This window comes from Bidens hawaiensis, unplaced genomic scaffold (genome assembly GCF_021521415.1).
Source record: "Bidens hawaiensis isolate Kalapana, Puna unplaced genomic scaffold, B.hawaiensis_p1.1 tig00008542_1, whole genome shotgun sequence".
Classification (NCBI taxonomy): Eukaryota; Viridiplantae; Streptophyta; class Magnoliopsida; order Asterales; family Asteraceae; genus Bidens; species Bidens hawaiensis.
In genome coordinates, this window is record NW_027491613.1 from 1011590 (window position 1) to 1038899 (window position 27310).

Here is a 27310-nt window from a genome sequence, read left to right on the forward strand (position 1 = left end):
AAGAAAGAAAAGTTGTATGCTAAATTTTCAAAATGCGCGTTCTGGTTAAGATAAGTGCAATTTCTAGGTCACGTTATCAATCCTGAAGGGATTACTGTGGACCCAGCTAAGATTAAGGCAATAACAAACTAGAAGACTCTGCAGAATCTGACTGATATACAAAGCTTCCTAGGGTTAGCTGGCTACTATAGGAGATTCATCGAAGGTTTCTCCAAGATAGCCGCACCGTTAACCGGTATAACCCGAAAGTCGGTAGTATTCAGTTGGGGTAAGTTTCAAGAGGAAGCCTTTGAGGAATTAAAGAAAAGACCCACGCAAGATCCAATCCTTGCTTTACCCGATGGTGACGAGGATTTGGTTGTTTGTACTGATGCTTCGCATCGTGGGTTAGGTTGCGTGTTGATGCAACGAGAAAAAGTGATAGCTTACGCGTCTAGACAGTTGAAAGTCCACGAAAGTACTTACCCGACACATGATTTAGAACTGGCCGCAATAGTGCATGCCTTAAAGATTTGGAGACACTACTTATATGGTACTAAGCGTACTATCTACACCGGCCATAAAAGCTTGAAATATTTCTTTGAGCAAAAAGAACTGAATAAGACAGAGAAGGTAGTTAGAGCTGATAAAGGATTATGACTGTGATATAAAGTACTATCCTGGTAAAGCTAATGTGGTCGCTGAAGCGCTAAGTCGGAAGAATGAAGAGGTTATTGCAACGGTGAAGTCATATCAATTGATCATGAACTGAAGTCTTTTTTAAGAAATCATCAAAGTGCAGACAGAAGTACTGGTAGATGAAGGGTTAGTGAAAAAGGAAAGGATTTACGGCCAGCAAAATGAGTTTATGGAAATTACTCATGGAGTTAAGACTAGGTTTGACCGCATGTGGATTCCACGTCATGGGGATCTTAGAGGTAGAATCTTAGACGAAGCACATAAGTCGAGATATTCAATCCATCCAGGATCCAACAAAATATACCAAGATTTGAAAAGAGACTATTGGTGGCCAGGAATGAAAAGTGATGTGGTGGATTACGTTAGTAAGTGCTTAACTTGTTTGCAAGTCAAAGCTGAACACTAGAAGCCGTATGGAAAAATGCAACCGCTTGAGATAACTGAATGGAAATGGGAACACATCACCATGGATTTCATAACCAAGCTACCTCGTACAGCTAGGCATCATGATACCATCTGGGTGATTGTGGACCGTTTAACCAAGAGAGCTCACTTTCTGCCTATACGAGAGGCTATCTCGTCAGAAACGTTAGCAAGCTTGTTTATAAAAGAAGTGGTGACTAAGAATGGAGTGTTATTATCGATTATGTCAGATAGAGATACACATTTTACCTCAAGATTCTGGAAGAAATTCCATGAAGCTATGGGAACGAGGTTGAACATTAGTACGGCGTATCATCCTCAAACCGACGGATAGTCAGAAAGGATGATCCAAACCCTTGAGTATATGCTACGTGCTTGTGTTTTAGACTTTGGAGGAAGTTGGGATGATCATCTGCATCTGGTAGAGTTGCTACCACTCAAGTATTGGAATGCCGCCATTCGAAATGCTTTACGGTAGACGTTGTAGAACTCCCGTTTGTTTGGGAGAAATTGGTCAAAAAGAGATGGGAAGTTTAGCAGTAGTTCAAGAAACCTCTGCAAAGTTCGATCAGATTAAGGCGAGGATGAAAGCGGCTCAATATCGCCAAAATTCGTATGTTGATAAGCGGCGACGACCGATTGAGTTTAACATTGGAGATAATGTGATGCTCAAGGTCTCGCCTTGGAAAAGGATCATTCACTTTAGAAAGAGGGAAAGTTGAGTCCGAGGTACATTGGACCGTTTAAGATTATAGATCGTGTGGGTGAAGTGGCTTATAAGCTGGATTTTCCCGAAGAATTAGAAGGAATCCATTCAACCTTCCATGTTTCTCATTTGAGGAAATGTCTGGCGGAAGACATGTCTCATGTGCGATTAATGGACATTGAGGTTGATGAACAGTTGAATTACAATGAACAACCGATCGAGATAGTTGACCGCAAAGATAAGCAATTCCGTCACAAGGTTATACCTTTAGTGAAAGTGATATGGAAGCATCCCAAGGGTTCAGATGCTACTTGGGAAGCTGAGGATGAGATGCGCAAGTTTTACCCGAATTTGTTTATGTAATAGTTAGGTTTCTGGGACGAAACCTCTTTAAGGAGGGAAGACTTGTAATATTCTACTTTTGATTATAATAAATAAATGAAATTTTGTGTATTCGATAAAGTGTCGTGTGTCGGTTTATATAAAAAAACTAATGGTAGGTGGGCTTGGACTTTAGAAGATGGAATAGGAGATGGAATGGGCCTTAGGTCCATGGGCTTAAGGGAGTATAAATACCCCTAAAGCCCTAAATATTTCCATTTATCAATCTCTAGACCATAGCCTACACCTTGAAAAACACACACAACCCGAACCAAGATCCGAAGGCAAAAACCCGAGCTTGTTGGTGCTGGAACGTCGTGACAAGCCAAACCAACATCAAGACTTTACCGTGTTCGTAGTTCGACTCTTTTAAGTTAGTCGTGCACAGCTCAAGAACGGAATAACCATAAACGGTGAACGAAACCGAGTTCAGGTGAGTTTCTAGCCCCATTTCCTTGTTATGTTTTCGGGGTTGTGTGCATACTCAATGTGAATGTTAATACACTTACCTTAAATGGTAAGTGTATGTCTTGATGGTGGACGTGATAGTTATGAATGTATTCTTGATCGTATGTGAACGACCTTCGGGTATTGCACGTATTGTTAAGGAAAGTATAGTGTAGTATGTATGATATATGTATGTGAATAAGGAAGTATGTACGACTGTAATATGTATGATATTATATGTATGGATGTGATAATGGAGATGATAATGAAAGGTAAGGTAAGGTAAGGTTAAAGGGTTGCGTACCCTGATAATAGATGCGAAGGTTAAAGGGTTGCACACCCTAATAATATATGCGAAGGTTAAAGGGTTGCATACCCTAATAATATATGCAAAATTTAAAGGGTTGCATACCCTAATAATATATGTGAAGTTTATAGAGCGTAATGCTCTTTAAAACGTAAGGTATGAATATGAAAGAAAGAAAGTATGAAGGTAAGAAAGTATGAAAGTGTGAAGTATGTATGAAAGTATGTAGTTATGAATGTGTTGTATGTTGTATGATTAATTAGAACTCACTCAACGTAGCTGACTTTTAGTATGCACGCAGGTGAGTAGAATGAGACAGCTGGCTTGAGCGGGGGCACATGGTAGAAGAATAAGAGTCTGGCATCTAAAGACTCAAGACGTTTTACAATTAATGTTTTTGATTTTGAAAGATAAGATGTCTATTTAAGACAAGTTATGAATCGATATGTAACGTTTTATGAAAGTTTTAATGTTCCGCGAATGTTTTAATTTACTATGATGTTTAGCATTGTGTTTATGAGTAAATCCAACGTCCAAAGTAGGGCACCGGTAACGAGGCCTTACATAGGTCTAATTGCTTAGTCCAAGGGTGATGATCTAGTATTTCCCACGATGGGTTATATTCCTTCTTGGCGCAAATGAGTAGCACACCTAAAAAACAGAACACCGTGAGCTTGTTACGAGGGGAATGGGGGCGAGGGATCCTCTCGTAACCACCCTCCAACGTGAGAATCAGTATACTATTTGTGATAAGTATTGAGAGAGAGTTAAGGGTGTAAGATGCCATATCCTTTACTATTTGGAGGTGGATTAGTATTTATAGTCGTTGGAGAGGAGAGGAGAATATGGCCAACTGCCCTGTCAGGCTTTCCACCAATCATGTCCCTTGCACGTGTGTTCCAAGGAGTTGATGGACATCGTGGCCATTTGATTATGACATGTCGTACTATGTAGTACTATTGACCATGTGTTGTTTATCTCTTATTGGTTGGGCGCTATTCATGATGAATATTCTTCCTTTTTGCCCCACGCTCTTGGAGATCTTTGGCGCTCCCAATCTCAACGTGCCAGAGAATGTTTATTATACGTGGACATGTTATTCATCGCTTTGGCGCAGTGACTTATGCATGGGGTCTGTCCCTTATCCTTGGCGGGAGGCCCGATTATATATTTGAGGGTGGGTTTAGTACTTTACCTCTATACTCCAATATCTGCAAAAAGTAAACATGTCAAGTTGGTACTTTGACTTTTTCAAATGAAATGAAGACTTACACTGAAGCCAAATCAACATGAAAATGAAGTTTGTTCTCTACTACTCTTGTCACGAGAGAATGATTTCCCGCCAAAACTTCAAGCTGCATCGTTCTGAATTCATTATCAATGGCATCAATCTTATTGACAACTGTTTGTATCTTTGGCCCGTGTTTGTCCAAAACATCCTGACAAAACGATAAAGCAATGATAATACTGTTAGGGATTTGGGTATTGCAACACACACACACAAACACAAATAATCTACAAGAGAAAAATATAAACGAAGATGAACACACGAGATTTACGTGTTTTGGTCGGTTGACCTACAACCACGGGCTGCAACCAGGATACTTTTCTTATTGCTTTCTGCCTCGCTCGTGATGAGGAATTACAAGTAAAATAATAAATATATAGATACAAGTTAGGGTTTTCCACTTGTTCAGCAAGAAAACTAATATGGGCTTTAATTAAAACAAAGCGGGCCAACCCATTTGATCTTCGCTCAATAGTTATCTTGAACCAGACCCAAAACAATCAAGCCTCCATATTAAACCCAACAATCTCCCACTTGGAGGCTTGATAATCTTCAAACTGCCTCCAAATGATCGCTTGTACCACTTGTAATCTTCCTCGTCTTCCTGGTTGCATCTTCCTTCTCATCCGTCAACCTGAAGGTCCGTTGAAGCTCCCCGAGCTCCAACACATCATTCATGGCTACAACTACCACCGACTCGTTCTTTGTATCTATCGGCTCCCACTTAAACAAACTCCTGAATTCTGAAATACCTTGAGAACAAACAACAATATCCATATTAAGCAAGTAATCTTTTGGAGAGAATTTAACAGCTGAAATACCGGTTCTCTTAACCCACTGTCTGGTAACTCTGGCTAAAGCTTTAACTGACTGCCAGTGCTCCCACTTCCACGAAACCTCTGACTACTTTTTCTGAACCTCTTCTAGCATGTTCAACCTGAATCTGACATATGGGTCGGTCACTCTCTCAGATGATGAACAGACCCTATACAACGAACCCCTCTTTTTTTCCTCGAGCGATGACAAGATTCCCTTCACAACTTTCCACTTCCCGTTCTCAAATTTAACCTGATGTCCATCCAACTGCCCGACAGAAGTCAACTTTTTCTTTAAGCTTGGAATCACTCTAACATCCTTTAAGGTCCATAAACCGACTGAAGTGACTAAATTAATGTCACCTATTCCCGTAACACCAAGAACATCATTGTTTGCCAGTCTAACCTTACCAAAATCACCTTACTTCAAATTATGCAATGCTTCACAACTGTGGGTAGCATGAATTGAAGCACTAGAATCCATGACTCGGGAATCAACATTATCTTCAACACTAAGAACTAAAGCCTCATCCTTTAAGTATTCAACCGCAGTGTTGACCTCAATCTTTTCATTCGTTTCATTCGGACACTGATTCCTAAAGTGTCCCGCCTCGTTACAGTTCCAACATACCACATCCTTTCGAGTCCTAGACTGACTCCTTTTCCTGTTCCCGTTCCTACTACCTCTGTTATTTTTCATTCCTCTGCCAATATGCATTATGATGTGTGAAACGGTCTATTAAAAACCTAACCTAACCTAGACACTCTAGTTTTAAATTTGTAAACCTAGACTCTCCTAATGCTAGACCACTAGACAGGAAAGTGTACCTATCGACTGTAGTAAAGCCTAATGAAGTCCGGATATCGAACCCAAAGGACACTAGCGACACCTAAACTAGACTCTGACTAATAACTTAAATAAATAGACTTAATTGATTTTTGTGTTTTTTTATATTAACTATAAACTAAATAATACTTACTCTAAAAATAGACAAGGACAAATCGGACAAGAACTCAACTAGAGGGAACAACTACATAGGTAAGGAATCCTACTACTCAACTCGTACACTCTTGGAATTGGATTTATGATTGGTACCATATTCTAAAAATATGAAATTTAAGGAATAACTATAGTAAGCTAGATCACCTCCCGGTCTTACCAACAATACCTAAGAACCCTAAATATCATGTATGCTCAACGGTTTAATGGTTTGGATCACCTCCCGGTCTCACCTTACCTAACTATTCTAAGGTACCCAAAGACTAAATTACCTCCATGTCTCTCTAATCACAAAACACCCTAAGGCGTAAAGGGATATTTTTATTTATTTCAGTTATAATTCAGATCTGTAAGAATCTAAGGGAATCTAGGGAAACTCACTCCCGTGCAATCACTACCCAAACCCGCAAAAGACCAAAACAGACGACACTTAATTACCTCCCGGTCTCTCAAGTGACAGAATAAAAGGTATCTCTATACTCTTAATTACCGCTCCTATGGAATACGTTAACAATAAACCATAAACTAGTTACAAACAAACAGTAAGTAACCTAATACGCATCCATACATGAAAGACATTCACAAAGACGCATATGGAACAAAAACTGATCATAAATTAATACCAAATACGCATATGCATCACACCCAAATAAAATAAAAACTTTACCAAAGCATGAATCAATCAATAATAATCCAAAACCAAAAATAAAACGAGTCTAAAAAGTAATCATCCAAACCCAGGCAGTATAAAAGTTTAGCCAATCATAATTATGAATGAAACAAAGATTAAATATGTACTGCGGTTCATCGTAAAAAGATATAAAAATAAATGCTTAATTCACGTGTTTGCCTGCTTTCTGTTTCTTTTTTAGCCCTAGAATATTAGACGTGCTTGGCTGCTTGTGTGCTTTTCTAATTCTTCTTGATGGTCGTGACCTTTGAAACGTAGGTGTGTGCTTGCTTATTTTTTCCAAACGCACCAAAAAGGGTAGGCCCCAATCAATCAGCCGTCCACCAAAGGGGTGCCCTGTTCGTTTGACCTCTAATAATATATATATATATAAAATTAACTAGGTTTTGTTTTCTTTTTTTTTTTGTTGAATACGTAAGTCCACAAAGGCCCATTCATATGCTTATTTCTTTGCTTGTGGCCCGCGAGCTTTCCAATTAATGGATGAAGAATGCCTTAAACCAAAACAAATGAAACAAATCAGTTTTATTTAATATAGTTCTTGTAGCCATCTTGATTTTTTTTCCTTTTCAACTACAACACATGAATTAACACATGAAAATATTTTAAAATTGAAACAAGATTACTTTTATTTTTAGATCTTGAGCAGCAACATTTCATTTGAATTATTCCATTAGTTACTACTAACTTGCTTTAAAAAGGGTTAAATTTTAAGCATTTAGTTATAGTACTCAAGTTTAGCTTATTGTGTATGAACCCTTTAAAATTCAAATATGGACCAATAAGAAATATTATTCTACAAAAACCGACTCAAAACATTTCAAAAGTGTAGGAAATATTTATATTATTTATATATAATTTGGACCACATTACATTAAATCACCAAAATGATTCACTTGAATTTCTTCGCCTGACATCTTCGCCTAGAATAAGATCCCGAATCCCATCAAAAGTGAACTCATTGGTAGAACTAGTAATCACTGTAACAGTCCCTAACCAGCTATCTGGCAAGGACAATAACAGTATTAAATCCTGAACCTCATCCTCGAATTTTATACTAACTGAACCAACTCTTGACAAAATCGAGTTAAATTTGTTGATGTGCACTGTAACTGAACTTCCTTGTTTCATCTTCGTGTTCACCAGTTCACGAATTAGGAATACCTTATTAGCTGCCGAAGGCTTTTCATACATATTAGACAAAGCATTCATTATCCCACGCGTCGTGGTTTCCTTCAAGATGTTCAACGCAACATCCTTCGATAACGACAATCTAATAACTGCCTTGGTTTTCTTATCCAAAGTCTCCCACTCATCTAGTTTTATTTTCTCCGGTCTTTCACCCAATACCATGTCCAAATTCTTCTGAACTAGCAAATCCTCCATTTGCATTTTCCACCAACCAAAGTCTTTACCATCAAACTTCTCAATCCGAAGTTTACCGCTCTCAGCCATTATCTCAAACTGAGAATTTCCGACTTTGGATCTCGGTAACAAAATCAGAAAAAATAATCTCGGACAAACAAAATAACCCCCGACAACCACAATAAAACCACCTAGCTAAACTGCCCGACAAATTCCAAAACCCAATAATCAAACCCGAAGCAAAAACCGAAATGCAAAACCGATAACCAAACCTTAATCAAGAAACTGGAAAGACAAATAGATAAAGAATGCACCTGATCGATTTCTTTTTGATTGAAAATAGAAGGATTGAAACTGTTGTAATTCTTTTCTTGGCTCCAAATTGAATAATTAACATAGATAGCTTCTCTTCTTTTCTACTAGCCGGCTATGCGGTTAGATAATGCCACAAAAATTACTTTTGTGGTTTGTTTGACTTTTAACCACCAATCCCCGACAGTAGTTATCTCTACAAACAACAATTGTAATTCTTTTTTCACATAAGACAAAGAACATAAACAATTGTTTTTCTACCTCTGTTCGATCAAACACAAACAACGATGGGTTTTTTTCTGACCAACTAATTCGATTGAATAATCTGGATTTTAATGGTCAGTGGACAAAAAACGTAACCCTGGTTCAATCCAAACAATTTCTCTCGCACTGTGTTTCTCCCGTATGTAAGCGTAACCTCAGCTCTTGATACCACTTGTTAGGGATTCAGGTGTTGCAACACACACAAACACAGATAATCTGCAAGAGAAAAATATAAACGAAGATGAACACGCGAAATTTACGTTGTTCGGTCTATTGACCTATGTCCACGGGCTGCAACCATGATACTTTTCTTATTGCTCGTGATGAGGAATTACGAGTACAAGAATAAATATTTGGATACAAGTTAGGGTTTTCCACTTGTTCATCAAGAAAACTAATATGAGCTTTAATTAAAACAAAGCGGGCAACCCATTTAATCTCTAATTTTCTGCTCCATTTCTCTTGAACCAGACCCAAAACAATCAAGCCTCCACATTAAACCCAACAAATACTCAGTAAATATGACCTCAAAAAACATGTTTTCTTAAATCTTGATGGCTTGAATAATATACCTTGGCTATAAGATGCTTATATGGAAGATGTTCATCCCTCAAGTTCAGGTGAATGATATGCCCAACAGTCTGGAAGGAAGAAGGGACAATCATATGTTCTAGAAGCAAAGCCTCTAAAATTGTAAGATTCACCAAAATAAAATAAAATAAAAACATAACCTAAGAATTAACATGGATAAAACAAAAGTTGAAGTGTTTAACTTGGTGCTAAAGATACCTCATACATTTGCCAGTTACTGTAAAACAAAGTCAGCTTGCATCTCACAAGTTCAAATTCTGATCCCTTTAAGCATGCCTGAAAAGGAAATATAAAGCTTAGATATACATGAAACACGCACAATAATCCAACAAAAAGTATGTTCAAATACAGAAATATGAATCAGGTAAAGTAAGTTGTATGATTGTAAACGAACACAAACAGGGAATATTCATGTTATTTTATTTAACTTTAACCGAACATATTTTTTTGTTCATGTTCGTTTATTAAGAATCATGTTCAATCATGTTCTTTGTTTGAAACCTAAATGAACAGTTACAAATGTAAGCAAATACAAATGAACAAACTTACATAGACATAATCAAACAAACACAGATAAACATAATTGATCAAACATAAATGAACATAATTTAGCATTAGGATTAGAAATTTTCTTTTAATATAATGGACCATATTCCTTCATGAGTATAAACTCTAGTGGATGATAACGATGAGTATATATATATATATATATATATATATATATATAGGAGAGGGTTATTGTACAATAATCAGTTGTCGTACATTAGGTACGCGAGCTTTATAAACGTTGATTTAATTTTTACGCGATGGCATAATCGTAAACAACCTAAATCTAATTCTACGATCGAATTCATCAATTGATTCATCGGACGTCCATCCGTATCAATATAATTCAATCGTCGATCCATGTCAAACTAATCTACAGATTGACATCAATAAATTGAGTTATCTAAACCTAAAAATGTTCGTTACCTGCGAATAAACTTCAAACACAATCGGTCAATTTTTTTTGCAATTAAACAAACGATTGTTGTTTGTTCTTAAATTTTTTGCCTAATCATACAAATTTGAGCCTTCAATTTTACAGTTGCAACTTATTTTGGATGTTAAAAAAAACTGAAGGCACTGTACATTTAAATGTTCTGACAAAAAACGAACTCCTTTAAACGTTCAAGTTTAGAAGTTCTGTACCAAAACTTTAGAAGTTCTAACAAAAAGGTTTAGAATTCTAACAAAAACATCAATCGATTATGGAAATGCAGAAATAATGCACTCAATCTAGCTCTAATTAGGGTTCAAAATATTATGTTTAAACGTTCTAAAACAAAACTGAAAACCTTTAAACGTTCTGACCAAAAAAGAATATCTTTAAACATTTTGACAAAAAAATGAACATATTTAAACATTCTAATATGTTCAAAGAAGTTCTGGGTGTTCAAAAAATAAATGAACATCTTTAAACGTTCTAACACGTTCTAAGAAGTACTGGGTGTTCAAAAAGGTTTAGAAGTTCTGAACTTCTAAACAGAACTTCTAAACTAACAAAAAAAATCAAACACTTGTAACATGAAATTGAAAACTGAAATCACTTCATATAATCTCGTAATCATCAAACAATTATCAATCGACTGTCAATTTGATTATCGATTCGATCATATGAACAAAATATGGAACGTCTGCAACTGGGTTTCTGCAAATGGCGCTTAAAACTTTAAACGTTCAGTTAAAACCCATCACTCAAAACTCAAAATTGATCAATCGAAACTTCAAATTGATGATTAATTGGACCAATTTCAAAGTTTAATTGATCAATTAGTTCAACAATTTCAATTTCAATTGGCCAATTTATCAACTGACCCGTGTAAAAGGCGCGACGGGGAAGATGGTGTTCACGACGGTACCGCCGACAGTCGCGACGGTGGATGCAATCGTTGGACGGTGACGATGAAAGTGGACGGAATCGATGGGAGCAGTGGATCAGAGTTGATGGGAGCAGAGGATCAGAGCAGTGGAGCAGTGGACGGTCTCATGTTTTTTGAAATCGATGGTGTAGAAACTCGCGTACCTATTGTATGATAAGGGATTTTCGTATTCTATCATTTATCTATATATATATATATATATATATAAAAGACCCCAACCCTTTTATGTTTATATTTATATAAATCTAACTACTTATGAATTTATTAAAACATGAACGAACGTAAATAAATGAATATAAATGAACGAACGAGTGTTCATATTCATTCGTTTGATTAACATAAAAAAAATGTGTTCATGTTCATTCGTTTATTAAATAAATGAATTTCCCATTGAAAACTACATTATTTGGTTCGTTTACATGTATAGTACTAAACCATAACAAATACCTTAAGACTCAGGCATTTCATGAAACACCTTACACGCATGCCGTTCATCCAACAACAACAACAACAACCTCGCCGACCCTCTCTAATTCCCGAACCTCCTGACCCCATCCCTAATCAACCCCCTCAAATCCTCCTTCTCTTCCCATCATCAACAACCTCCACCAAATAACACCCACCCTATTATTATTATTATTCGTAACCCCTTTCGTGCCAGTTAGGGCTAGGGATGAGACTTTTCTTCCCGAATACTCGTACCCGTTTCGTACCCAGAAACATACTCGTCTATTCGTACGGGTAGGGGTATTTACTGAGATACAACATTAACCGGTACAAGTACGGGTATTTGGTACCCATTTAGAATATGCTAGGGATGTTATTGGGTTTCCAACACTCATGACTTAACGTACCCGTGTTTTTTATCATTAGGTGGTTCAAGGTTTCAAGCGGGATTTTCAAAACCTAATTGCCTTAATCTTCTTATCAATCGATAGAAAAATCTAATCCCTAGTTCCAATCGGTTATAAACCATAAGTTTCAACCAAACCCTAGCTCTAATCGCTTTGGTTGTGTTTTTACGGTTTTGGTTGTACTATTACAATTTTGGTATTATAGATAAATGATTATTGGTACAGTACTGGTACCTAGGGGTGTTCATCGGGTCAACCCGATCTGGTTTCGGGTTAATTGGGTCAGCTTAGTCGGGTTTTCCTTATAAAATATTTTACCCGCAACCCGACCCTATTAAGGTTCGGGTTAGTCGGGTTCGGGTATTCGCGTTTCGGGTTAGTCGAGTTAGCCGGGTTAATCGGGTTAGCTTACTTTATAATTTTAAGTTGTTTTTGTGTTTATAAGTTGTAGGCTGCAAAATTTCTCATTTCGCTCAATTTTCAATTTCTTTTACAAACAATTGTCTTATAATTACATATATATGCTTGTAAATGAACCGAACAGACATGAACAAAGGCATGTTAGTGTTCGTTCATTTAACTTTTAACGAACACGAACACTTAATCGAACAAATATATGTGTTCATGTTCGTTAGTTTAAAACTAAACATGTTCATGTTTGTTTATGTTCGTTCATTAAAAATTTAAACGGACATAATTAAACAAAGATAAACGAACATGAAGGAACATATATCAATATATGTACATACACTAACGAACTGAAACATACATAAACAAACGTAAATGAACACATTTAAATAAACACAAACAAATATAAAACATATTAGGGTGATATAATTTTTAAATGGAAATAATATTAATAATTTTCTATAAATATAAAAATGAACATGAATCAATGTAAACAAACTTAAATGAACAATCATAAACAAACGTTCACAAATATAGATGAAAGAGTGAAATATGTGTTCATTCGTTCGTTTAGATAAATGAACACAACATTAATGAATTTTCTGCCGAATGATTCATGAATAAGCAGAATAATTAACTCCTCTATAAAGCTTATAATATTGTCTTTATAGTGTTTATTTCACCTTTTCATCATTGCTTCTAAAGTTAAGTATCACCACTAATCTGGTTATTCGGGTTATCCCGACCCTATTAACAATTCGGGTTAACCCGAATAACCCGATTAATACCGTTTGACCCTATTAACCCGACAAGAATTAGCTTAGCCAGGTTCAGGTTCGGGTCAGGTTAATCGGGTTCGGGTATTTTTTAACATCCCTACCGGTACCAATACCAAGTTTAGTGGCTGCAGATTTTTTTAAATAACAAAGTGCTACCAAAGCGAGTACCGTATCTAGAGTACTAGTACCCGTACCATAAAATTCGGTACATGTACCCAAATTAACTGATTTTGGCACGGGTACTTTTGGTAAACGTACATGTGCGAGTAAGATATGATACCGATCTCATCCCTAGTTAGGATCGATGACATGTTTGGTAGGGCGGGGTTGGTAGCGGGTCAATCGGGTTCAGGTCACAACAATCGGAACGGGTTAATACCAAAAATGGTTATTTAGTTCAAGTAGGGTCGAGTCGAAAGGGGTCTGGTCAAAACGGGTTTTAGGATAAAACGTGTAACTTGTTTGTTTAAAAAAAGGATTTTTTTAGAATTATAGTACTTTTTAGCTTTTCAATCATCAATTACGCGCACAAATAAGTAGTTTACACGTTTTAGGGTTGATAAACGTGTGCACAGCGCCACATAACGCACATAACCTAACTTTAGTATGCGCTCAACTCAGCCCACGAACGACTAATCGACGTCCAATGTAGTTGAGTGTGTTTAATGTCAGCCACCGGTTTAAAAGGTTTCAAGGTTTTAAATCAAATCATGAACGCTTATAATTTTTACGTGATTACAATGGTCTAGCAATATACAAATAAAAAAACCATACTAACTATAGAAAAAAATGGCACGATGACAATTTTGTAATACGTGTATAAACGTAATTACACTACAATACAAAATATAACGTTAGTAATTTTATTATAGTATTTACAGCTAGAGTAATTTATTACGCTACAACTTTACATATGAATTAATTAAGGGAATATTCCCATAGTAGCCCATTTAAAGAATGTGTTTCCAAAATATCATCAATAATTCAAGTTTTCAACTTTGTCCCTTTGTTATCTCGTCGTCGACGACATGATAGCGAACACCAACGATGCGTTACTGAAATAAATAGGATAACGACACGTGGCCGGAATCTGGCCGGAATAGGTCGTCGACGATGTGTTAGTGGATAACACATCGCTGCTACCCTACGTTAGCAACATAACGCATCGCTGCTAACCTACGTTATGTTGCGGCTACCTTGTTATGACAACACAAAGGTTCAACGATGCGTTAGTGATAACGCATCGCAGCTACCCTACGTTAGCAACATAACGCATCGCCGCTACCCTACTTTAGCAACATAACGCATCGTCGACATAGATTCCGGCCACGTGTCGTTATTCTATTTGTTTCGGTAACTCATCGTCGATGTTCGCTATCATGTCGTCGGCGACGAGATAACAAAGGGACAAAGTTGGAAACTTGAATTAGTGGGGATAAACTTGGAAACACATTCTATGAATGGGTCATTTATGGAATTTTCCCATTAATTAAATTACGCTACCCATTGTATAACAGATTCAACTCCTATGCATATATATATATATATATATATATATATATATATATATATATATATAAAGTATATAGCTCTATATAGTTGAAGTAAAAATTACGTAAGACTTTAAAATTCATTACATAGTGGTCGACGACATGGACATACGTGACTTTTCTTTACAAACGTACAATTTATGTGTGAGTGAGAATTACGAAAACATGTATGTTGTTGGTCTTTTACGGCAGAAATTATATAATTGTCCCGTTGAATAGAAAGAAAATTGGAGCTGTTTTCTAAATTTGTTGATGCGTTTTTAGACCAAGACCATGATGATCTTGGGCTTACTTGTTGCACTTTACACATCAATAACTTGTACCTATGCCACTGACACCATATCCGCAAACCAAACCGTTAGATATAATGAGACCATCGTTTCGGCACAAGAAACCTTTGAACTTGGTTTCTTTAGCCCCAGTAACTCCACGAATCACTATGTAGGGATTTGGTACAAAAAAATATCGAGACGAACATATGTATGGGTAGCAAACCGGAACACACCACTCACAGATACGTCTGGTGAGCTAACTCTCACCTTTCAGGGAGTTTTAGTTCTCAGAAACGCTAGAACTGGTGATGCCATATGGTCATCAGGAAATCCATCAGCCACAGTGGTTAATAATCCAATTGGTCAGCTTCTAGATACAGGAAACTTTATAATTCAAGAGGAAGGTGAGGACATTAATCAAGAAGATCCCATATGGCAAAGTTTCGACTTTATGACTGACACTTTACTTCCTGGAATGAAGCTGGGTAGGAATTTGGTTACCGGGATTGATAGGCGATTCACATCATGGAAATCGACTAATGATCCTGATTTCGGTGAGTTTTCGTTTGGGATTGATACCAGAGGTTACCCTCAGCTGATCCTATTGGAAGACCACAAAATAAAATTCCGGTCGGGTCCATGGAATGGGCTCAGGTTTAGCGGAATTACTCAATTGAGACAGAACCCATTCTTCAACTTCACCTTTGTTCTTAATCAACGAGAAATTTACTACCAATATAATCTTATAGACGCTTCAGTTACTACGCGTCTGGTTTTACAAGTAAATGGTCAAGTAGAACGCTTCTTTTGGATTGATAGTAGGAAAGCATGGAAACCATTTTCCGCTCGACAAAACGATATCTGTGATGAATATGCGGTGTGTGGGCCATTTGCCAGCTGCAACATTGACAAGTCCCCTGTTTGTGAATGTTTGAAGGGGTTTGAACCCACATCTCCTGGTCAGTGGAAAATTCATGATTGGACACAAGGGTGTCGACATAGTATCCCTTTGGACTGTAAACCTGGGGAAGGATTCAACAAGTATTCAAATTTGAAGTTACCCGACATTCGGGGGTCATGGTATAACCAGACCATGACCCTTGTGGAGTGTGAGAAGATGTGTAAAAGCAATTGTTCATGTACTGCGTACACAAATTCAAATCTATCAGGGAGTGGGAGTGGTTGCTTGCTATGGTTTGGTGGCCTAATTGATATCAGGGTATTTGCTGAAGGTGCAGACACTCTTCATATTCGAGTGTCGGCTTCCGAGATAGGTAATTGAAAACAATATTTTTATGTTCGTTATGTCAATTTAATTAAGACATGTTTTGGCACAGACTCAATACAAGACAGTAAGAGTTCAAGTGCAGGAGAAAAGTACGAGTTATTGTCCCCGTAGCATTTGTGGTTTTGATCATACTAGTTTCAATATGCTTATATTACCCTTTTCATCAAAAGAAACAACAGCAGCAAGGTATTATATGTACATGCATGCAATGTTACTAGTTCCTTTTATAGAAGCTGTGGCTGTCTTTTAAAAGTTGTCGTTATTCCCTTCACAGGGACATCCGGAAACAAACTGAGACATGATGGGGAAAATAGGAGTGGTGATGAAGATCTAGAACTACCATTGTTTGGCTTGTCTACAATACATGCAGCTACCAACAACTTTTCATTGAACAACAAACTTGGGGAGGGTGGTTTTGGACCCGTTTACAAGGTATCATTAAGCATAAGTTGATTCGCAGTGTAAGTTAAAATTATATGTAGTTGAATCAGAACTGTTACAAGAGAACAAGTCGCAGATGATCTAAGACAGCCATTACAATGTGGTCGTTAGCTGAATAGATTGATCACACGAATACATGTTTCTTTAATGTTTCTTATTTGGTTAGAGGCGTGCCCTATTTTTGTTCTTGCCTGATTTGGGATCAAAAGTGGGTAGTGATGTACTCAACAACAACATTAATAATGATGATGAAAGGAAATAAGACATAAATATGTAGTCTCTGAGGATGTGCAAAACGCTTTTTGTGACATACTTTGTGTTACAGGGCATACTTGAAGATGGACAAGAAATAGCAGTGAAGCGGTTATCAAAAACTTCCACTCAAGGACTTAATGAGTTCATGAACGAAGTCATCTCCATATCTAAACTACAACATCGGAATTTGGTCAAGCTATTGGGCTGCTGCATAGAGGGAGCTGAAAAGATGCTAATTTATGAATATATGCCAAACAAAGGCCTTGATGCATTTCATATTTGGTAAAATTGAGCAATAAGAAAAAATAATGTAAATTATCAAATCACAAAGGACCTAAACTAAGATTCTAACTACTCGCAGATAGAACTCAAAATGAACTACTTGATTGGCCTGCATGTTACAGAATTATCGATGGAATTGCTCGTGGACTTCTTTATCTTCACCAGGATTCTAGGCTTAGAATCATACATAGAGATCTCAAACTAAGCAACATTTTGCTTGACAAGGATATGAACCCGAAGATATCAGATTTTGGCACGGCTAGAACTTTTGGAGGAAATCAGATGGAGGCAAACACAAACAGAGTGGTTGGAACATAGTGAGTTTCAACTACCCTAACCTTATTCAACTTGATTTAGTAAATCACTAACACTGGCTTTGATTCCTCATAGTGGCTATATGGCGCCAGAATGCAAGAGATGGTATCTTTTCGATAAAAACAGATGTTTATAGCTTTGGCGTCTTAATGCTGGAAATTGTGTGTGGGAAGAAAAATAGAGGGTTTGCCCAAGATGAACATTGCAACAACCTTACTGAACACGTGAGTTACTGAACTCTAGAAAGCTTTGTTTATATTCGTTTTGAGAAGCTATCTTTGATTCACCCATAACAACTAACCAAATTTACACGATCTTTTTAAATTCCTCTGAAGATTCCCCAAAATTAAAACTTGCTTGTACCCACCCATGAAAACTTAATTACCTATGAATACGATTAGTAGATGTGTATGTAAGGTATTTAAAAAAATAAACAAATGAAAATGCGAACAAGTTGATTACCTTTTTAATGTAATTTATCCTTTTGCTAAAAATGAAACATATGACTAGTGTTTATTCTTTTTACAGGCATGGGGACTTTATAATGAAGGTAGATCATTGGAATTAGTTGGTAAGTGCTTAGGTGAATCAATTAACGTGTCTCAGGTTCTACGGTCAATCCATGTTGGTTTGTTGTGTGTTCAGCGTCACCCAGAAGACAGACCGACTATGACTAATGTGATCCTGAAGCTGGGGAGTGAGGGTTCATTACCTTCACCCAATGAACCAGGATTTTATGTTGGGAAGACTAAATGCGATACTACTCAAGTTTTAAGCTCGTATGGAACAAGTTCTAACAATGAACTAAGCATTACAATGTTGAATGGTAGATAAAATAATACTTGCATGCATGAGAATAAAACTTCTAGCTATTAGCTTATTAAGAATATCCGATCCATCAACATAGCTTATATTATTGTGTAAGAAATGTGAACTTTCATTTATCTCTACACTTGTTAAGACAAGGATACATAATAAACATGTATCACAAATAAGTTACCTATCTCCTCTTGGTTTTAACTAGGTTTACAATGAAATTACGCAAGATAACTTCTAACTCGTTGCATGTATTCTATCTCTAATTAATAACTTGTAGTTGTGAGAAAAATGAGTCCACGGTTGGGTTCGATACGGGTGTAGCCTCGACCCGTCTTGGGTTGAGCTGTTGAAGAGTTGAATAGGCTGGTCACGCACTCACTTTACTGGCTCGAGTGTGACATAAAAGGAAACCTTAAGGGACATGTAAACTTATCTGTTGGTCTGATTGCCTGTCAGTCTCTCCAACAATACTAAGTATACGTTAAACAGATTACCTATCAATTTCACTATCTCAATACACCTTAAAGTGCAAGGGGTAACCTAAGAACAATGAATAAGAATAGGAAATCTATGAAACCTGTTATTAGAGCGTTCAAATCTAAACACCTAATGTCACAGCCAACCCACTATCTATCATCTCTCAGCTATCCATCCAGATGGGTAGAATATAAAGCTCTAACAAATCACCAATCAATGTTCTATGTATTATCACGTTTAGCAAACCACAAAATAAATCACAAACACAAAGTAAACGACCTAAATATGTAGGGTTTTTTTTATTTTTTTTATTTTTAAATAGTTTGATAACTATTTTTAAACGACCTAAATATCGACGCCGAAAAACGATAACTTTGTTTTCAGTAGGATCGGTTTTGTCATTCAAAAGGGGTGGCGGCGCAGCTTGTTGCCCGCTTACCTGCCTCTTTATTGTAATTGGATTCTTTTATTTTTAATATAATTAATATATGTTTTATAATAGTTTGACATTGCAAAATATTTTTTTAAACTATTTTGCAATGTCAAGCTATTTAGAAATTAAAAAAAACCCACATAACCTGCTATCCAAGTAAAATATATAGGATTAGATTACAAATGAAATTTTAGTGATCTAATTAGAACAAAACATTTTATGAGTGACCTGATTGGAAACAGTTTCAAAACTTGGTTGTTATTCTAGAGAGAGAGAGGAATGTTAACGTACAAAGGAAATTAATATGTAAATTGTGAGAATCAAGTAGAGTAATTATATATACAAGTAGAGGAATTATGTAATTACATATTACTCTATTATGTGATTACATAATTATTCTACTTGTATATATAATTACTTTACTTGATTCTTACAGTTAGCACTTAATTTCATTTGTATTTTATCCAAACTATATATATATATATATATATATATATATATATATATATATAATGGTTCAAATAAAAAGAAGTTGTTTCCTAGGAATGGTAAGAACCAATAGAATTTTGACATTTGGCACTAAAACCTGTGGTGAAAGAATAATTCTAGGAAACTATGTCGGTTATAATGGTGAAAGAGTAATTCTATGAAACTATGACGGTTTTTGGTAATTTTAAATCTCAACCATTGATTGATATGATCCAATGGCTATGATTTATTCTTAGTCTTCTTAGGAAACTACTTATTTTTAGGATAACTCTCCCCTATATATATATATATATAGGATTGATTTCTTTTGAGAACCACTTTGAGCTTTAAGAACTCGAAAGAACTCAACGTAACAAATTTTTTTTGAATTACTTTTACACATGTGTACTACGTAAGTGTAAGTAATGTACAAAAAATTATCGTAATTTTTTACACACCGAATCGACTTTTTACACATGTGTAACTAAAGTTTAAACTTGTGTAATTATCAAAAATACTTATTCTCTCTCCTGATTAATTTTTTAATCAAATTTAATCTCAGCCACATATTCAAACTCATTTAATTAAATGTGTGGTCCAAAATGAAGTTCTTAAAGTTCTTAAAACGCATCAAGTTCTCAAAATATCCCTCCCCTATATATATAGAGAGAGAGAGAGAGAAAAGGGAGAAACCCAATAAAAATATATATATATATAGAGAGAGAGAGAGAGAGAGGGAGAAGGGAGAAACCCAACACATGTCATGCTAAAAGACTTAAAACTTATTGTAGAAAAGAGAGAAAAACTAACATGATATGCTAAAAGTTGTAACTTACTCTTTAATAATAATGTTTCTTTTATAATAAAACAATGGGTAAATGTTGAAAAATAAAATCGGAACCAATGTGCCCAGCTAAGATTCCACTATGAACAAACCCGAAAATACAAGCATTGTGCAGGCCCAGTAAATATCAGAAGTTCCAATAGACATAGTTTAAAATAGGGCCATCCAAACCGCTCGCTCGGAAATTGTTCGGAAAATGTTCGCTCGTGTTTTTGCTCGATTGTAAACGAGCCGCTCTGCTCGGTTCGGTTTGTAAATGAGCCAAGCAACGAGCAAATGTCTGCTCTTTTGGTTCGGCTCGAATATTTTTAATTTATTTTACATATAACTATATATGAACAAATATATAAATATATAGACAACACACATAAAATATAAGTATACAACCTTTTAGACCCTTTTAAATTCTTTTGTAATTCCATCAATCTTATAGTTTCATTAGGTCGATTCAAGGTTTCAAAATAGTAGAAGTTTGTTTACATGTTCACTATATCTCACTTCAAACTTCTTCTAAAAATCTACAACCTATTACACGTTTGTCTAAAAACTACTATTTCTTTACAATATATATTGTTTGCAAACTTCAAACTTGTTTCTTTTTGACTTTTTTAAAGTGAAAAACACATAATTAATGCTCAAAAATCGCTCGATGTTTAATCAAAAAATTCTCGATTCGATTTCGGCTCGTTTCGGTTTTCGCTCAATTAGAATTTCAGCTATTCGGTTCGGTTGTAAATGAGCCAAGCAACAAGCAAGCCTCTGTTTGGTTCGGCTCGGTTCGTGAACAGCCCTAGTTTAAAATCTTAGTCAACCCATTAACTATCCCTAAAAAATTAAAAAAAAAATGAAAGAGAGATATTTTAACTAAATTTGCTATAGTGAATACATTGTGGCAAAGAAATTATAGCATCAATTTACAATCTACAACATACCTCAACTGTTTTAAGTTACAGAATGAATCAACTTTACAATTCTGAAACGGGATTTGCAAGCGCTACTTTTTCAGGGAGAACAAACGATGCACACAACATCCATTTTCCGGGTGCCACAAGACGTACTTTATGCACTTTTACTTCAAACGCCACCTCCGATAATGCTATTCTTATCCGCTGTTTAAACAAGATTTATTATTTCCTCAAGAACCGATAAAATAACACGTATATAGAAATGAAACGGGCCAAATAGTCAGCACCCGGGAATCTCCCAAGTCCCAAAGTGTACTTTTGATGTATGCAACCTTTTAAATAGCTTGATAAGAAAAACTTAAATGACTACTGTAACAATATAGTTTGGTAGCCCTACTTAACAACAATTACCAACAAAGTAATAAAAAAATAAAAATTGGACAAAAAATGTTTCAGGTTTAACCAGTTTTAACCCAAACACGTGTTGACCCGTTACCCAATTAATCCGACCCGTACATTATGCCACCTTTACATGTATAATGTAAATAAAAATATCAAACCTCATGAAAATCAAACTCGGGATCTTCGGCTTTTGAGAATCCATAGACATGAATCATTGGCAAGGTCAACCCTTCACTCCTGTCAACATCTCTAAAAATTCCCTTAAATGCATCTGTGATTATATTTATAGTGTATTATTATTTTTTTTCATGTAAGCATCGATATAACATATGATTAGCAAATTACGTGAGAATTAAATTAGACAATAATCGAGCAGTAACAATTGACGTACCAAGATACTCAGCTGCATCTTTGGGCAAATTCATGACCACTTGTGTGATGGGTCGGGTACTTTGACTCTTGAAGATAGTGTCGATGAATCTTCTTCCATCCATGTTAAAAACCTTCAGATTTGAAGACGCGCATTTCAAAACAAATAATGTAACAACCGCAAATCAAAGTGTAGTTTTAATGCATACATCTTCCTTCATCATTTTATTCTAAGACCTAGATTATTAATAATGTAATAATGTATTTTTGTAACAATAAGTAGTGCATCAACTATTAATACAAAATAAACAAACAATTGTTTGCGGTTCACTCCTATACGACCCGACCCGTTTCAAACTGCGCTAAACTTTGTCTATATGACTGTTTCCGTATAAACCCGTTTCGACCAGTTAGTCGATCTGCCGCCCACAAATCGAACCAAATAGTGCAACCAAATGACATAAAAGGGTTTAAATCATTTGCACAAAAATGTTTCATGAATTTGTGTGAAAAGGGGCAAGATTTGAAGGCAAACCTCGATCTTTCTTTCAAGTTTGTTGAGTACGCAATTTCTTGTCATATAATCAACTGCATGAGGATTTAAATCATTTGCATAAACATGCTTAACTTTTTTAGCTGCCAATATAGATAACGGGCCAACCCCAGCGAATACATCACCTGTTAAAAGAAAATATTATATTTCACAACAGCAAAATACATCACATGGTCATATCATGTTTGAAGGTATCATCAACAAAATCACACAAAAATATAAACTTTCTACTCATATAAGATCAAGAAATGAAAACATACAAACGACATCACTCCGTGTAAAGCAAGATAGAAGCATTTGCCTCTCGGTTGCCAGCTTTGAGCTCCAATATCTGCATAAAGTAAAAGGGTCAAAGTGGTAATTTGACTTTTTCTAGGGAAAAAAAGACTTACACCGAAGCCAAATCAACATGAAAATGAATTCCATTCTCTACAACTCTGGTCACGAGAGAATGATTTCCAGCCAAAACTTCAAGCTGCATCGTTCTAAACTCATTATCAATGGCATCAATCTTATTGACAACTGTTTGTATCTTTGGCTTGTTTTTGTCCAAAACAACCTGAGAAAACGATAAAGCAACGGTTATACGCAGTAAATATGTCTGTTTTCTTGACGGTTTAAATATATACACCTTGGCTATAAGATGCTTATATGGAAGATGTTCATCCCTCAAGTTCAGGTGAATGATATGCCCAACAGTCTCGAAGGAAGAAGGAACGATCATATGCTCTGGAAGCAAAGCCTCTAAAACCTGCAACATTCACAAAAAACATAACCCATGTATCAAAATGGTTATTAAAAAATTTAAGTGTTTCACTGGATGCTAAAGATAGATACCTCATTCATCTGCCAGTAACTGTAAAACAAACTCAGCTTGCATCTCACAAGTTCAAATTCCGATCCCTTTAAGCATGCCTGAAAAAAAACATAAAGCTTAGAAATACATGAAACACAATAATCCAATTAGAAATATGTTCATATACAGAAATATGAATCAGGTAAAATAACATGTAGGCCTGTAGATGAATCGAACGAACACGAACTGGGGCATGTTCATGTTCTTTCATTTAACTTTAACCGCGAACATATAATCAAACATTTTTTTTGTTAATGTCCGTTCATTAAGAAAATGGGCATCGTGTTCGTTCATGGTTCTTTAAAACCTAAACGAAAAGTTCACGAACGTAAATGAACGTAAACGAACAAGCTTAGAAGTACATGAAAGTTGAAACACAATAATCCAACTAGAAATATGTTCAAACTTCAAAGACAGAATATTAATCAGGGAAAGTAAGGTGTATGCCTGTAAAATGAACCGAACAAACACAAACATGGGCATGCTAGTTTTCATTCATTTAACTTTAACGGAACACGAAACCGGACACAATTTTTTGCTCATGTTCGTTCATTAAGAAAAATGAGCATGTTCATGTTCATTCGTTTAAAACCTAATCGAACAGTTCACGAACGTAAATGAACACCACGAACATAAACAAACACATGTTAATATAACTGAACAAACATAAACGGACACAGGTTAGCATTAGAATTTAGGGTTATAAAATTCAAAAGAGCCTCCTTTTATGTTATATTAAAATTTAAACAAACATAAACGGACATCCACAAACATAAATGAACGAACAAAACATGTGCTCATGTCTGTTTACTTAACTAACAGAACAAAAAAACGAAGTTCCCGCTCAACACTTTATCAACATTCGGTTCGTTTACACGCCTAGACTAAGCCAGAACAAATACCTTAACCGACTCAGGCATTTCATCAAACACCTTACACGCATACCGTTCATCCAACAACAACAACCTCGTCGACCCTCTCCACTTCCCGAACCTCCCGACCCCATCCCCAATCAACCCACTCAAATCCTCCTCCATCTCACCATCATCATCAACCACCTCCACCAAATAACACCCACCCCTCTTATCATTATTATTGTTACTATTATTATCCCTATCATCATTCGCAACCCCTTTCGTCTTCCTCTTCGGCCTCGACAGCCTCGCCAAGTTCCTAAACTTCTCATACCCTCTCGAATTAAACGTCTTAACGAGCTTATCTCTATACAACACCGGACTTAATCTTTCCCCATCATGTTCTGCTTTCCCGTATATCCTACGGTCCAATGCATCCAACGGTGTCGTTCCGATAGGTTCGGTATCATTTAAGTTGAAATATTTTTGTAATTCGGGGTCTATTTCGTCTCCGGACACCCGGGCGATGTTCCGGACACGCGGCCAGTTTAATAAGTGGCCGCGGAGTTGGGATTCTAACCCGAAACATTGATCGGCGGATACTCTGATTGCTGAGATGGCGAACACACGGGTGAATTGGGTTTCATCGAATAAATTATTATTATTATTATTGTTGTTGTTGTTGTTATTGTTATTGTTATTATTATCTTGTGGTGGTGATATGGGTTTGGTGGGTGGGTTGTGGCCTTTGGATAATGAAGGTCCGTATGGTAGGCAAGCAGCGACGGCGATGCGGCGGAGGGTGACGACGGCGTAGGGTTTTAGCGGCGGAGATAGTGGTATTGGGAGATATGTTGATGGCCGGAGAATGAAGTTTGTGAACATCCGGGAAGAATTTTGATTTTCCGGCGAAAGGGTTTAACTGAAACAACGATTTTGTGACGTTTTTAAGTATTATAGTATTGCGGGTTAGACTTCTCACTTTTACCAGTAACCCGAACCCGGAATAAGTTTACCCTTACATCATAGTTCGTGTTCGTTTCACATAATAAAATGTAATTGAAATTGGAATTTGCATAGGATTTAGAATCGAAAGGAATTGAATTTGGAATCTGAACATTCCAATAGGAATTGGAATTGGAATTGAAAAGAATTGAAATCCAATTCTATTTTGATGTGTTCGTTTGAAAAATGAATTGTAAACCACAAATAAATTGAAATCGGTTTTTTAACGAGGATAACGGTGGAAACATTTTAATTTTTTTTGATTTTTTGTTTTTTATTTATATTTTGCGTCATGATTTTTTTATTATCTTTTTTGAATTTTTTTAATGGATTTTTCTATTAAGATAAAAAAAACCCTCAAAAAAAATTTAAAAATAATAATAAAAAATCATAACTCAAAATATAAATAAAAAAATTATATAACGAAAACGTTTTATTCGTTTTCCTCGTAAAAAAAACTCGAGAAAAGATTCCAATGAATTTACTTGAATTTCTCTACATATTAGTATGATTTGGAATCCCTTTATTTGAAGGAATTGAATTCCAATTCCAATTCTTTGAACCGAACACATCAAAATTGAAAGATTCCAACTCCAACGAAACGAACAAGCCATATAATGGGATTTTAATTCAAATCCTTTGAATTCCCACGAATTCTGTGAAACGAACGCGTTAGAACCCGGACCAGAGAAAACCTGAATCATAGTAAACGTGAAAATTTCGAATAAAATTGCGGGTTTAAAAACCGATTGGTTTACATTCGTTTGTATTGTGCGGCCACTTACCTGCCTCTATATTGTAATTGGATACGTTAATGAATTGATTACAGAGATTCAATTCGCATTACAGCAGAAAAAACCTACACCTGCTTCTTATCTAGCATTGAGAATTCGGTTCTGTTTGTGTTGTATTTAATTTTGGACAAATACCACAAAATACCAACACACTTTCTATATTTTCTCATAAAAATCTACATACTTAATTTTGCATGTTAAAGTCCTAAACTTTTTTAATTTCCATGTTAAAGTACTTCAACTTGATAGTTTTCATTATAAATATCATAAATGTGAAGTTACCTATATAATAGCCTCTTATTGACCTACAACTCATTTAAATTAAATTTCTATCATAAAACAGGAGCGTATATTGAGCAATTTGAATCAGATGGATAACTACTGAAAATAGTTACAACCCCTAACCCTAAATACTGATGCTTGATCATACAATAATCTCTTTGGTTCATCAAAACACACTCAAAATTCATATTCGTTTCTTGCTCTTAAATCTGAGTTTCGTCCGGTCAAAAGATTTAGAAACCACAAATAAATAAGTTTGAACTGAAACTGCTTACACGGCTCTTAGATATCCAAAGATACCAATTAATTAACATCATGTGACCAAAAATTTTGATTTGGCTTTGACTTATATATTACCCACAATGCAAATTTCCATCTCCGCCTCTCACCCACCACCGCCACTGCCGTTACCCCCCCCCCCCCCAATCTCCACCTCACTGCTCCACCCTTATTTTGCCACCGTCATCACCCATTCTCGGTTTTTGCTTATTTGGTCTTCTAGCATTTCATTTTCTAGGCGATTTGTTTTGAATGACAGTAGTTTGGAGGTTTCGCTAGTAATGCCCGCCTGGTGTTTGATTAAATGCCAACACCAAATTTTATTTTAATTTCCTT

At 36.0% G+C, this 27310-nt stretch overlaps 1 protein-coding gene and 1 pseudogene across 1 annotated transcript; one reads left to right on the forward strand and one right to left on the reverse strand.

Moving 5' to 3' along the window:
- The first annotated feature begins 11212 nt into the window (after nt 1-11212).
- On the forward strand, nt 11213-18468 carry LOC143529441 (G-type lectin S-receptor-like serine/threonine-protein kinase At4g27290; annotated as a pseudogene).
- Nucleotides 18469-21548: 3080 nt separating this feature from the next.
- Nucleotides 21549-25540, reverse strand: LOC143529452 (tRNA (guanine(37)-N(1))-methyltransferase 1-like). The gene is made up of 9 exons (XM_077025240.1): nt 24663-25540; nt 23742-23819; nt 23536-23655; nt 23297-23463; nt 23165-23235; nt 22887-23029; nt 22374-22485; nt 22141-22253; nt 21549-21784 (listed from the first exon to the last, which is right to left on the reverse strand). The coding sequence occupies exons 1-9, from the start codon at nt 25497-25499 to the stop codon at nt 21641-21643; spliced, it is 1785 nt and encodes a 594-aa protein (XP_076881355.1). The 5' UTR covers nt 25500-25540; the 3' UTR covers nt 21549-21640.
- Nucleotides 25541-27310: the final 1770 nt, after the last annotated feature.